Source organism: Crocuta crocuta, unplaced genomic scaffold (genome assembly GCF_008692635.1).
Source record: "Crocuta crocuta isolate KB4526 unplaced genomic scaffold, BGI_CrCroc_1.0 scaffold84, whole genome shotgun sequence".
Taxonomy (NCBI): domain Eukaryota; kingdom Metazoa; phylum Chordata; class Mammalia; order Carnivora; family Hyaenidae; genus Crocuta; species Crocuta crocuta.
Genome location: NW_027530213.1, coordinates 782174 through 796222, shown reverse-complemented (window position 1 = coordinate 796222; position 14049 = coordinate 782174). Strand labels below are relative to the sequence as shown.

The 14049-nt window shown below is 42.4% G+C and overlaps 1 protein-coding gene across 1 annotated transcript in view; it reads right to left on the bottom strand.

Moving 5' to 3' along the window:
- DSCAM (DS cell adhesion molecule) overlaps nucleotides 1-14049 on the bottom strand; it is a 643763-nt gene that overhangs the window by 222744 nt on the left and 406970 nt on the right. Inside the window, exon 11 of the mRNA XM_077765486.1 lies at nucleotides 9844-10017. Coding sequence (XP_077621612.1) covers nucleotides 9844-10017 — 174 coding nt within the window. The remainder of the gene's footprint in view (nucleotides 1-9843; nucleotides 10018-14049) is intronic.

The following is a 14049-nucleotide window of genomic DNA, read 5'->3' as shown; positions in this document are numbered from 1 at the left end:
ACACACTTAAGGACTGGGGGAACAGTGTGAAAATTAGGGGGACACCCCAGAGAGAAGGGAGTCACAAAGTTTAAGTCCCAACATTTTCATGTAAGCCCAAATTGTGGATGACTACTGAACAGTGCAGAAGCTCACAGTGGGTTCAGGGGAAAATCATCGACTGGAGGCTGAAAAGAACTGATCAAGGTTTCAGCTGCTGTCCACTGCAAGGGAGAGAGACCTTGGAGTTCAAGTCCAGCTAGCTGAAGGCCGGCGAGGACAAAAGTCAGTCTTTGGAGGAACATAACAGAATCCAGAGTCTGTTCAATGTATCACTTATCAAGTACTTGATTTTTAAAAACTACCAGACATGTAAAACCACATGAAAAATGTGCCCTCTATGAAACAGAAGCCATCCACAGAAACTGACCAGAAAAACCCTCAGATGTTGCAAACACCAAACAAGGATTTGGTGAACAGCTATTGTAAATGTGGCTGATGTCATGAATTAATACATGTGCATAAGGAGTAGACACATTGGAAATTTAGCAAAGAAATAGAGAATATAAAAAAGGAACCAAATAAAATCCTACACTAACTAAAATGAAAACTTCAGTGCATGAGCTTAATGCACACTGGAGGCACCTGGAGAAAGTGTCAGTAATGAAAAAATAGATTTAAAAATAGGCAATCTGATGACAGAGGGAAAAGATAGAAGAAAAATTATGTAAGTATCAGAAACCTTAGTCCTGGGGCAAAATCAAGTGGACTAACATATGCGTCCTAGAATGAGACCCAAGAGGGAATAAAACAACAACAAAATCATGTGAAGAAATCATGGTTGAAAACTTCTCAGGGTTAAAGATCCTAACAGCATCTCCATCCAAATTAACATAAGTACAAAGGAAACAACATAAAGGTACATTAGGGTCAAACTCTGAAATCCTAGAAGAAGAAAATTTTAAAAGCTGCTAGAGAAAAATGACCTATCAAGTACAGGGGTGGTAGCCCTGAACTGACACTAATTCTGGGGAACCAAAACACTACCCTGGTCCTCCAGTCAGGGGCCTATATAGGTCAGGGGGCAATACGTTGTGGCATAGGTCCAGTTTCCAGTGGACCTCGTGAATCTTCAAATCCATCCTGTGGTTATTTCCCCGGTTGCAGAATGTGTCACTCGGTAACTGGCAGAATGCCCATATGGTTCTCAGACTGCTGAGGGAGGGCTATGATGATAGGAAAGGCCAAGTGGAAGCCAGGAGAGCTGCCTCTTCTTATCAGCACAGTAAATCAGAAAATAAAACCACATTCCTGGAAAGATTGCAGAGATCAGCGCACTAGGAAAAGGGGTGGTGGTAGAGACGCAGCTGGAGGACCTTAGGAGTGCTTGTCACAGAGGAGGGTCCCATCAAGGAGCCCTGGGCTCCACCAGCTCAGCGTGGTGGCCAGAGGGATCTTTCTGGGTTTCGAAAAGGTGGCCTTTCTAACCACAGGCCATGAGAAGCAGACTCCAAGCAAATCCTTGAGACCCAGACACAGATGCAAAACCCCAGTCTCCTGGGACTATTATATGACTGCCACCTGCTCTTCTGGCTGGCTCTCCTGCCTCCCTGCCCTCCTCCCATAAGTCAGACATAATATGGAATTTTGAGTATGAGTGTCAGAATGAGAGAAAACTTGTGTTTATAATAACTTGCAGCTACTGTTGTTACAGTATTTTTCCTCCACTCAAAGTCCTCCAATGGTGTCTCATCATAATTGAAATAAAGTTCAAAGTTTGACTATGGATCTAGCCCCTGCCCAGCTCTCATGGCCCCACTGTGTACCTTGAATCCAAGCACATGGTCTCCTTGCTGCTCCTCAAACGTAACCAGTTTCTACCTTGAACCTTTGTACTTGCTATTCCATTGTCTGGAATGCTCTCTCCAAGCACATGCACACCGCATTTCCTTTATTTTTTCTCTGCCAGACATTATGTTAAATACCGATGCGCATGTCATTCTCTCTGTGGAGATGTATGCTCTGTGATGGTAAACTAGTCTTGTTCACCCAATATGCAGTATTTAGAACAGTCCTGGATGCTAGCGGGAGCTCAGTGAATACTGCTGACTGGACAAGTGGACAGATATGACAAGGGGCAGCCAGAGGACTCACGGGGGCAGCGAGGCAGTGACCCCATGGCCCGGGACCAGATGGGAATGCAGGCATCTCAGTGGGTACTGGTGTGGAGGGTGACAGCTAACTGAGGACTCAGAAGGCTGATGCCAACACCCACAGAAGGCTGTGGAGGAGGAAGGATCTTAAATCAACCGAGAAACCCTGAAATAGCTGAGATTACCCCCAAAGAGGCAAAAAATAACTTTTCAGCTGCTGGGTAGAAGGGAGCCTCTAAACAGAAGGAGGAGGAAGAGGAAGCAAATAAGTAAAAGAGAAAAATACACTTGCCTTGCCTCAGAGGAGTATAATCCCGAACAACATTTTTTTAAAAATCCTGTTTGTATTTCTCATTCTCCCTCCACCAGGCACTGGGCTCCCTGCTCTGGGGACACCAGATGTTTTCCAGACCTGCATGTTGTCCTTGACCCTCAAATGCCATTCCGCCCTCAGACCTGTCCTACCCGGACCCAAAGCATCAGGCTTTATGAATCCCTATAATAATAGTTCCTCAATCCAATTAAAACTCCCCAGTCTTTCAGAGGTGTTTACTTCACCCCAATTGCTGAGGAGAGGGTTGAAACAAGTCCCAGGAATTGCTGAGGATGCTGTCTCCTTACTTATTTCACTGGGACCCACATTGGTTGACCCACATTGGCTTATACAGAAAGGCAACCAAGAAATTAGTCTTCTCCTACAACTATGAGTTTAGAGGATTCCAGATGCAGTACATTACGGGTAAAACTCCACTCTTCCTCTTTTCTTAATGCTACCTTCCTCTAGGTGTTGGTTGTATCCTCTGGACAATACCAAAATGGCCGCCATGGATCAAAATGTCACCTCCAGGTGCGGTCAAGAATCAAAAGAGATAAGCATAAGCATCTGGCATAGTTGCCTATTAAGAATAAGGCATCTTTTCCAGAAGGTCTCTTCTTAACATTTTATTGTCCCATACTGGGTCTCTTGCCCATCCTTAAACCAATTATGTCTAAAGGGAATAGACTGCTCATGGTTTCTTTAGGCTAGGGTTCAAATCCATGGGTTTAGACAGATTGGGATTCACCTGCTGGAGCAGGTGATGTAGTTATAGTAAGCCTACCTCAAACACAAGGCTCCACAGAAGATCTGTCCTATCACTGAGTGCATCAGTGTTCCAGGCCTGCCGTAACAAAGCACTACCAACGGGGTGGCTTAAAACAACAGAAATTTATTCTATCACAGCTCGGGAGGTCCGAAGCCTGAAATCAGTGTTGCTAGGCTTCTTCTCCCTCTGAAGACTCTAGGGGAATATCCTTCCTTGTCTCTTTCAGCTTCCCTTTGCCGGTGGCAGCACTGCTCCTATCTCTGTCTCTGTCTCTGTCTTCACATGACCCTGTTCCCTCTGTGTCTAAGTCCAGATTTCCTCTGTTTATAAGAACATCGGTCATATCAGATTAAAGGCCACCTTACTCTCATAAAATCTCATGTTAACTAATTTCATCTGCAAGGACCCTATTTCCAAATAAGGTCACATTCTAAGATACTAGGGGTCAGAACTTCAGTATATGAATTTGGGGGGCACACAATTCAAAACTTAACACAGAGAGACGAGATTGAAATTGGAGTCGGCAACAAATTACAGTGACTTACTCTTCCCATTTTACAAATTCCTTATTAACCCCAAAGAATCTTCCAACTGGTAGAATTCCAGGCTCACTGGAGAAGTAAAAGGTAAATGTTTATATCGAATACAAGATGCTCTTCCTGGAAGGAGCCGCCATCTACCATCAGCATTACAGTCGTGGAGGGTCGTCTATTGGCTGACAAGTGCCCCCTCCCCCACATTTCCTTCTTACTTTCCCATGCTTCTTCCCATACTCTGCTCCTGCACTCAGACATTCCCATGAAAACCACAGATATTTTTGACAGCCAGACTGTAGAGGGGAAGGACAAGGGACACGAGTGTATGCATACATGTAGAATACATTGGAGTGGGGGCTGGCAGACTCTAAAGTCATGAAAATGTATAGGGGCGCCTGGGGGGCTCAGTCGGTTAAACGTCTTGACTTCAGCTCAGGTCATGATCTCACAGTTCGTGAGTTCAAGCCCCACATCAGGCTCTATGCCGACAGCTCAGAGCCTGGAGTTGCTTCAGATTCTGCGTCTCCCTCTCTCTCTGCCCCTCCCCCACTTGCACTCTGTATCCCTCAAAGGTAAATAAACATTAAGAAATTTTTAAGTCATGAAAATGTGTCACCTGGATGTTTTTGAGTCAGGGACACCTCACACTGTATAACAGTCACTGATGTGTCTTGTTTGGAGCGAGTCATAAGCTGTAATTCAGAAATGACGATGGTAATTATAACACCACCACCAACATCAACCACAACAGCAGCCGCCATTGCTCTGCATCAACCACGTCAGGAGTTTTTACTGAGCGCTTCAGCGACGGGTCATGTCAGCCTTCTAAGGACCCCAGGAGAGAGGTATTTTCCATGTATCTAATCTACAGAGGCTTGGCGAGAGGGAGCCCAGGCTGCGTGAGCCTGGAGCCTGACTGGCAACCACAGAGTTACATCACACTGATTCATTTACGTCACACATGTCCACAGTAAGAGTGCAGACATGAAGCAAAGGTAGTGAACTTCAAGTCCCAGTTTTCAGCAGAACCCAGTCTGGTGCCTGACTCATGGTTGCTTACTCCTCCTTCACCCCCTCTACCTCTCATTGTGTGCCTGGCTGCTTCCAGCCCAGTGCTCTGAGAGGCACTGTGAGGAAAACACCCAAGGCCATCCTGCGTGTGAGTTTCCAGAACAGTAGCTCTTGATCTTCTTGGCATCATGCATCCCTTTGAGGGTATCATGAAGGCCAGAGTGTTTCCTCTACGAAAAAAACAGACATGTTTGCACATGATTATCAAGGGGTCCCAGAACCTCACGGGATCTGTCTACAGGGGCCTAGGAGTCAAAGCGTGATTTAGAAGCTCCTGAATTAAAACAGCAGGGAAAACAGCATTGGACCCACTCAGCTATCTTTGCAGTTTAGGAAACAAAAAAAAAATCATAATTTCGTAATGTTGTGTATTCAAAACTCTCCTCTTCCTCCTCTGCAAGAACAAAGCAGCCTGAAAAGAAGCCTGATTTTGCTTTTAGAGGGAAGGGTGTACTGTCAGAGTGACTGTGAGGAGCCTGGAAAACACTGTATAGGACTTATTAAGGCCATCACAGCTTCACAGAGGGCCAGCTGGGGGCCCTGTGCCTTCCTTCTAGGAGTCTCATGGAGGAATCAAAAGGACTAGAAGAGATTTTTTATTTCGCTAAGTAGGTGTAGGGTACAGATCAGTGGGGACACAGCGTGAGGGCAGGAAGTCACAGAAGTTGAATGGAACACCCAGGGGCAGGTAGGGATTCCTGGAGGTGGCGGCAGATTTTTGAACACCACCCCCAAAGTCCACCAGCAATGGCAGGACTTGAGCGGCCTGAGATCCAATCACATCACCAAGGTCTATCTAGAAATATGGCCAAGGTGCAGGAGACTGACCAAAGCTGACTCAAACTACTGGGTGTATGTGAAGTGCAAGGCTATGTGCCCGAATCCTGGCTGAAAAAGAGAGGTATGCAGGACACCCAGGGACCTGCCCGGGCTCAGCCTTGGTCCCCAAGCCTCCACCCACCAGAGCCTGCAGGTTGGCTCTCAGAGGCAGGGGCATTCACTGGATCCTGAGAGTAACCACCTCTCTGGGTAGCACCCGCTTCTGTTTGATAAGGGATGCTCTTTTATCCCACATGCAGCAACAAAAGAGGGGCTGTTTGTGTATCAGGACCTCAGATCCATACGGAAATCAGTGTTCCTGAGAGCACACAGGCCCAGAGGCAGAAAGCTGGCGGCGGAGCATGTAATTCTGGGTATGGAGGAAAGATGCTCTGCAGCCGCCCCGCCCCCCTCATGGGCCTGGGGCGAGGGAGGGGCCTTGTCACCAGAGGCCAAACAGAAAGTTTGGAAAGTAGAGTCTGATGGAAAGCAGAGCCTGGTCCCTCTGTCTCTTCTGCCTGAAGTCCTTAACAGCATTTGATGTTTTGGGTCCCTATTCCAGGCATGAGTTTTGGTAAAAGCTAAGCTGCAGTTGGGATAATAATGAAGAACCAGAAACAGGAAGACCAACAAACCTGAAGGATTTGCTCTGGTTATTTTTCTATCTCACTGATCGCTGCCCCTGACCGTTCATCCAAGCTTGCTTGCCTAATCTTTGCCCACAGCCTCTGCGTGTCTGATTTAAAAAAGTGTGTGTGTGTGTGTGTGTGTGTGTGTGTGTGTGTGTGCGCGCGCGCGCATGTGTGTGTGTGGGGGGGTGGGGGATTCACCGTCAAACCGTTCTGCTAATGCAGTAGTGATTTTTGAAAGCATCTGAATAAGAGAACTTCCCAGACAGGAGGCTCACAGCCAGTGCACCGTTCCCATGTCCCCAGTGAGCCCCCGACAGCTGGCCTTGTTGGGAGAGTTCAGGTCCTTAAAATGTGTATAAACCCCCCGCCACCCATCCTGGGAACCAGCTTTAGTTCATTTGGGATGATTTTTCTGTGTTTGTATGGAATGTGGGGTGTGTGTGTGTGTGTGTGTGTGTGTGTGCGTGTGTGTGCACGCGTGTGTGTGTGCATGGGTATGGGTACATGCCATTTTTAGGGCTATATGAAGAGATTAAAATAAAAGATAATGCAGTGATGGTTCTTTCTCTTCTCACTTCTACTGGAAGGCATCTGGGTTTGGCAGGCACACACTGTACATGCACATGGGCAAGTGGGTGTGTGTCTACAATGTAGTGCTTCCCTTATGTCCTCTATAGAAGTAACAATAAAACATTAAAGAAAGTGCTTGATGAAAGCCTGGTTAATGTCAGATTAGAAAAGCCCAGAGCCTGCCTTGCTGTGGTGCTGGGTATAATCCCATTACCATTCATAGGGACATAAAGTCAGCCAGGGTGCTCTCTGTGCTCAAATTTCCTATTTTCTTTTCTTTCTTTTTTTTTATGTTTATTTTTTATCTTTGAGAGAGAGAGAGAGAGAGAGAGAGTGAGTAGGGGAAGTGCAGAGAGAGGGGGGACAGAGGTTCCGAAGCGGGCTCTTGGCTAACAGCTGAGAGCCTGATGCGGGGCTTGAACTCACAAACCTCGAGATCATGACCTGAGCCAAAGTTGGGTGCTCAACTGACTGAGCCACCCAGGCACCCCTTTCCTCCCTATTTTCTTAGAAAAATAGGTTATAACAATAGATATATAGATATATGATAGATAGCCAATCCACCCTTGTGTGCCGCCTCCACACATCCATTTTAATTCACTAAATAGTCTGGTCACACAAACACACACAAAAAAAACGAAGTTATCCCTGTTTGTTGTTATTGTTTTTTTTTTTTAATGGTATTTGAGTAACACCTCTATTTGTTGTATATTTCCTGTTATTGTGCTTTTATATCTCTTTCTTCTTCTCTTACCAGAATTCAAATATTATGATTTTAAAGGGTTAAATATACCAGACACTTGAACCAACTAATTTGTAAGACCACCGAGGGTTATTAAAAACTGGTAGAATTAACTGTTACCTACAAGCATTTCTCTACTAACAGTTCGTACGACTTGAGAGAATCTAAAATTGGCCGCCTCTAAAAACCATTTCTGTTTGACATTTGCTCACTTTAAACATTTCCCTGTCTAACCACCTCTACGTACCGGGCACAACATTCAGACAGAGTTACCTCCTGCCTTGTGAGTTTTAATTTCTTCTGTCTGCTCTCTGTTTCCTCTTCCTCAAGCGCCTTTATCCACCCTCAAGGACCGTACCTGTTGACACCACTGCATCCTTTAAGATCGAACTTAAATCCATGTCTTATCACTGCGCAGTCGCAGGTCCTACACACAAATGTAAATCATGTCCTTGTCTGTGCGCCTTTGTGTTCAGAACTTTTTTCCAGTGTGTTCCGCCGGCCGGGAGTTGTGCACACCATTCCCGATCATCCCACAAGAAGGAAAGCTCACCAGGGGCAGAAAGACATCTTCATGGTCCTCTCCCATATGCCCCACTACTAGCACCAAAGGTGTGTGGAGAGGACATAGGGGGAAAATAAGCTTTTGTATTTTTTAATTCCGCCCATTTAAAAGACTTTTTTTCCCCATGAAACTCTCCTTAGTTCCCTCAAAATGAAAGTTATATCCTCTGAAAGGCACAACTCTGACACATATTATTCTCCAACTTGCATTAATATTAGTAAACTCTATACACTTCCTTGTTATCTCCTCTTCCAAAACATAAGTCCATGGATGATGTATTTACACCCTTCAGAGGTCCCTGTATCTATTAAAGCACAGACATAGACTTGGGGAATTTTTTATCATTTTAAAATATTTCAAAGTTACGAAATATAATCAACCTTATAATCAAACATATTTGATTAAATATAATCAAGTTACAAGACACATTTCTTTTACTGGGGAAAGATGGATCAATATTGGTCAACATCGGTCTTCAGCTCTTGGGTTCCCTTAATATTTCATCAATTTATTATTTTTTAAATTATCCTTTCAGCTTTGGATTCAAACGATATGACAATTTGTCTTCAGATTCTTGCAAATCAGCTCCTCCAGAGTATAAAATTTAGAAGTCAAATTTATGTATTGGATATCTACAAAACATATTTTAAAGCAACCCTATTTCCAAACTGTAATTTTTTCATGATATAAATGTACAGCAAATAAATAGCTTGATATTTTCATTGTTATGCTGGAAATAATGGATTGACTAGAATACATTCTGAGTGAAATAGGGCAGATACTAGTATTTGTGGTGCCAGCTTAAATATCACACACACACACACACACATACACATACACACACACACACACACACCACTGAGATTCACTTTTAAATTCAATCCCTCTAATAAGTGATATGGGAGAGGTCTTTTCCAGCCTACCGAGAACACAATTAAAACAAAAAATAGAAAGGCTGATCAAAGCCTTGTCTGGAAGAGATTGCAATCCATCTAACAGAAAACTGCACAAATGGACAAAGACATAAGTAATTGGCTGTAAACTAGGTGCACAACCATTTGCTACAAAGCAGCACTTGATAAAAGTTGGCCCATTTTATGTTCTTCCTTTGGTTGTTTAGTTACCAAAGTATAAAAATAATTTCATTATAAGTTGCCCTCTCCTATAAAATAGGTCAGCAACACGGACCCCAGGCAGAGTGTTACATGTTTCTTCTGTCGTGTAGTTTTGTGTCTTTGGTAATGAGGTTTCCGGCTGCTTGATTTCATAAGGATCTCTGAAAGGAAACCTATGGACAGGCCAGCTTGAAAATCGTAAAATGCGTGGAAAAGATGTCTGAAAGGAGCACATACAAGACCATACGTTAGGCTTTTCCACAATAAAATCAACAGAATAGAAATGTGGGCACTAAAGGCAGAGGCCCACTCACCTGCTAGGTATCCGTGGCCACGGGAACCCAAGGGACGCGAGCATGTGGCCCCAGACATCAGAGCACATGATCAGGCTATCACAACTGGCTGGATTTTTGCTCTCCTCTTTGGTTGTGTCGCACGTGAGCAAAACCTCAAACCTCGGCCGTAGCCAACCAACATTTTGTTTTGTTTTGTTTTAAACAAATGTGTGCAGAGACAATTGCAAATTTAAGCACAAAAAGACCTATTTAGGTAAAACAAAGCATTCTTCTTCCTTACTTTTCACCGTGAGGTACATGGACTTGCTGACGTCCGCGCCCACATCGTTGCTGACCTTGCACAGGTAGTAGCCGCTGTCTTCCTCCACGACGTGCTTGATCAACAAGGACCCGTTGCTCAGAACCTGAATTCGGCCATTCAGGGCAATTGGTTGGAACTGGGGAACCCCAGCACCTGGAGTAGAATAAGAAGGAGAAAGAATGAGGCCAACAGAAACACACATGGGGAGACAGTGAGTTCAAGTTCACCCAGATTGGTAAAGACAAGTGAGGAATATTGAACATAGAGAGGGCAGTCGTGGGATATACCAAATTTTTCCCCCCAACATGTAAATTCTTGTTTGGAGAGAAGCTCATTTTATTTAAAATGACACAATTTCAAACTCCGAGATAAAGAGTAAGAGACGTTACAGGTTGTTTCTACACAAAAAGCCAAATTTGATGAGTGTTAAGTAGCTGATAAATTATTCAAAGACATCATAGTGGAACAGCACAGGAGTAGACGTCTCTCCTGAGACTAAACAGAAGCCTTGTGTTCCAGGGAATTACTACGAATGTAAACATGAAACGCTCCAGGGACAGGGCCTTTGAAGACTTTGCTTGCGGTGAATCTACAAAGAGAATACAAGTATTGCAGGGTTCTCTTCTAAGCATGGTCACATTCCAGTCTAGACACACGTGCGTGTTAATATCATTTAATGTCATTTAAATAAATAAGTCAGATCATGCCAGTAAGACAGTACGGAATTAAAACCCCACTCTCCTCAGAGTATTGTGTTCAAGGAGAAAATGCCACGGATGACATGTGCTGTGGTCTGAGATGTGATATGACTCATGTGGAAGATTCATGTGAAGCTGTTCTGAAAAAAAAAAAAAACCTTTAGAAGGAATAAAAAGCAAGACTAAGGTAGGTCTAGGGTGATTTCTGGGAAGATGGTGGTTTGGATTAGCTTGCTATGTTGCTTACCCTGTGGAGGGAGCACTGGGAGAGCTGGGAGAGTGTGATCTAAGCCTTGATAGGCTGGTAGAGCTTCCCTATTGTGTGACCTGAGTCTGAGGATTTGGGGAGCAGGCACAGGGGTGAAGACCAATTCCATCTTCCTGGAGAAAGCCCACAGCATGAGCCACGGGCGTGCTCTAGAGAGGACCTGCTGGTGTCCATGGCTCCAGATCCTACATGGGAGCTCAACACAAGCACTGTCACCATACTCCACCTGCAGGAAACTTCAGGCTTTACATCTGGGGCCGCGAGAAGGGAGACACTACCTTCTGCGATCTCCACACCAAACTGATCACTTACCTATTGGTACCCCTTAGCTCACAGTGGCAGAGATTGTGGCTGTGCCCTCCCTTCCCTCATTTCTACACCAGATATCTCAGCCCCACCAAAGAGACAAGGGAAATTAATAATGTATCAAGGGGACGTTTCACACTGAACAAGAAGGGCAAGCAGAATTCCTACAACAGGTGGCTGCTACCAACACAGAACTGCCACAGAGGACATATGAAAACTTGAATTAAAGAACAGATTTCCATTTCTGCTGGGGATGGAGAAAGACATAAAAGTTCATCTACAAAATCATACTGTTCTTTGAATCACTTAGAAAGGTAAAGTCACAAACAACTAGGTAAACTTAGGTACAAAGAGTTAAAAGCTCTACAAGGAGATGTGGAGTATATAAACTATCCCATCTCTGGTGGAGGATGGGGGGACCAAGACCTTGGCATAAAAGCAGATAAGAAGAACTGGGAATAAGTAGAACCTACTGTTTTCTCTACTTTTCTTTTCTTTTATGCACCAGGGTCAGCATTCAATAAAATATTACAAGACACACAAAAAAGCAAGAAAAAAGGGCCAGAAAAAAAATATCGACAGAACTGTGGTAGGGAGCTCTTAGACAGGGACTTTACAATAATTATGATTAATATCCATAAGTGGGGGGTTCAGAAGCAATATTAAAACCATTAAACTATAAAAGAGACAGAATGATAAAAACAAAAACCACAATGTGAGAGGTGAAGAAATCTTTAAACAAGCTAATCAGCAGATTAGACATAGCAGAGGAAAACATTGGTGAATTTCTTTTTTTTTTAATTTAAATATTTTTTTATTTATTTCTAGGAGAGAGAGAGACAGCGTGAGCAGAGGAGGGTCAGAGAGAGAGGGAGATACAGACTCTGAAATAGGCTCCAGGCTCTGAGCTGGCAGTCAGCACAGAGCCCGACGCGGGGCTCGAACCCACGAACTGCGAGATCATGACCCAAGCGAAAGTCGGATGCGTAACTGACTAAGCCACCCAGGTGCCCCAACATTGGTGAATTTCAAGCTAGGTCAATGGAAAACATCCAAAGTAAAAACAAAAAAAGTGCCAAAGAGTGGAAAATATGAAATAGATTGTCCTGGAGTTCTGAAATTATATCAAAAATTTTAACATTGAGAATTATAGTCTCAAAAGGAAAAGAAAGAAAAGGGCAGAGGAAATAAGATTTGAAATACGGAAGACTTTAGTGCCACTATTTATCAAGTTGACTTAACTGACATTTAAAGAACTCAGCACCCTAAATAGCAGAATACATATTGGTGTTGAGGGCACATTTGACACTTACTAAAAGAGACAATATTGTTGGTCATAATACAAATTTCAGTAGGTGTTATTATATAAAAATAATGCATGTTATGTTCTATTTCCACAGCAAAACTAAAATTGAAAATAACACAAATAACGTCTGGAAAAACCCAAATGTTTGAAAATTAAATGAAACATGTCTAAATAACTCATGAGTCAAAGAAAAAATCACCAGAGTAATAAGAATATGTATGTATATATATATATATATATTCATATATATATGAATATAAGACCGAATCAAAATTTGTGGGACAGAGATAAAAGCAATACTTAGATGGATGTGTGTAGCATTAAATTACTGTATTAGAAAAGGAAGAAGTTCACAAATCAACTATCTAAGCATCCTCCTTAAGAAGCTATTACAAGAAGGGCAAGAAAAACCCAAAGTAAGAAGAAGGAAGGAAATAATAAAGAGGAAAACTCAATTCAGTGAACTACAAAGCAGAATAACAATAGAGAAGATCAGTAAAACCCAAAGCTAGCTCTTTGGGAAAAAAATACAATGTAGTAGGTAAACCTTGAGGTGGACCGATGTAGAAGAGAGAAGACACAAGTTACAAATAACCATAATGAAAGACACCACCACTACAGCCTCTACTTGAATTAAAAGGATAATAGCAAAATATTAGGAATAACTTTGTGCCAATGAATTTGACAACTTAGATTAAAAAGATAGATTTCCTGAAAGACACATACTATCAAGGATCACTCAAGAAAAAGTAGGGAAATCTAATAGTCATATCTATAAACAAACTTAATTTATAGTTAAAAACCTTCCAAAAATAACACCCAAACCCAGGCAGCTTCACTTGTAAATATTACCTAATAATTAGTGAAGAAATAAAACTGATTTTACACAAACTCTTACAGAAAATACAAAATCACTTCACAAATGGTTTTATGAGGCCAGCATTATCCTGATACCAAAGTCAGACAAAAATCTTATGAGAAAAGAGAACCAGAGACCAATATACCTAATGAACACAGATGTAAAAATCCTTAACCAAACATTACCAAATCAGGTATATCACCATACAAACAACAATGTATCATGACCAAGTATGAAAGACTCCAGGAATGCAAGGTTGGTTTAAATTCAGAAATTGGTCAATGAAACTAACTATATCAACAGACCAAAACAGAAATACAATGAGCAGATGACAAAAAAAGGTTTTTTTGCAGAATTCAACATCCTGATAAAATCTCATAGCAAACTGAGAAGACAATGAACTAATCTCAGGAAAGCTTTCTCCAAAAAACTTATAACTAAGTCATATTTAATAAAAAGAACTTATAAAAATGTTGCTAGAAACATAGTGAGCTTAGGGAAGTCATGAGATACGTCGATATACACAACTCAAGGTTAATTTCGTTTATCCATATATTAGTAACAAGCAACTGGAAACTGAAATTTGAAAACTAATACATTTGCATCAAAACATGAAATGCTAAGAAATTCATTAAACAAGATATGTGCAAGACTGGCTCACTGAAAACTATAAAAGTTCTTGCTAACAATAAATGAAGACCAAAAGAAATGCTCATGGATAAAAATTCCTTTTTTTTTTTTTTTTTTT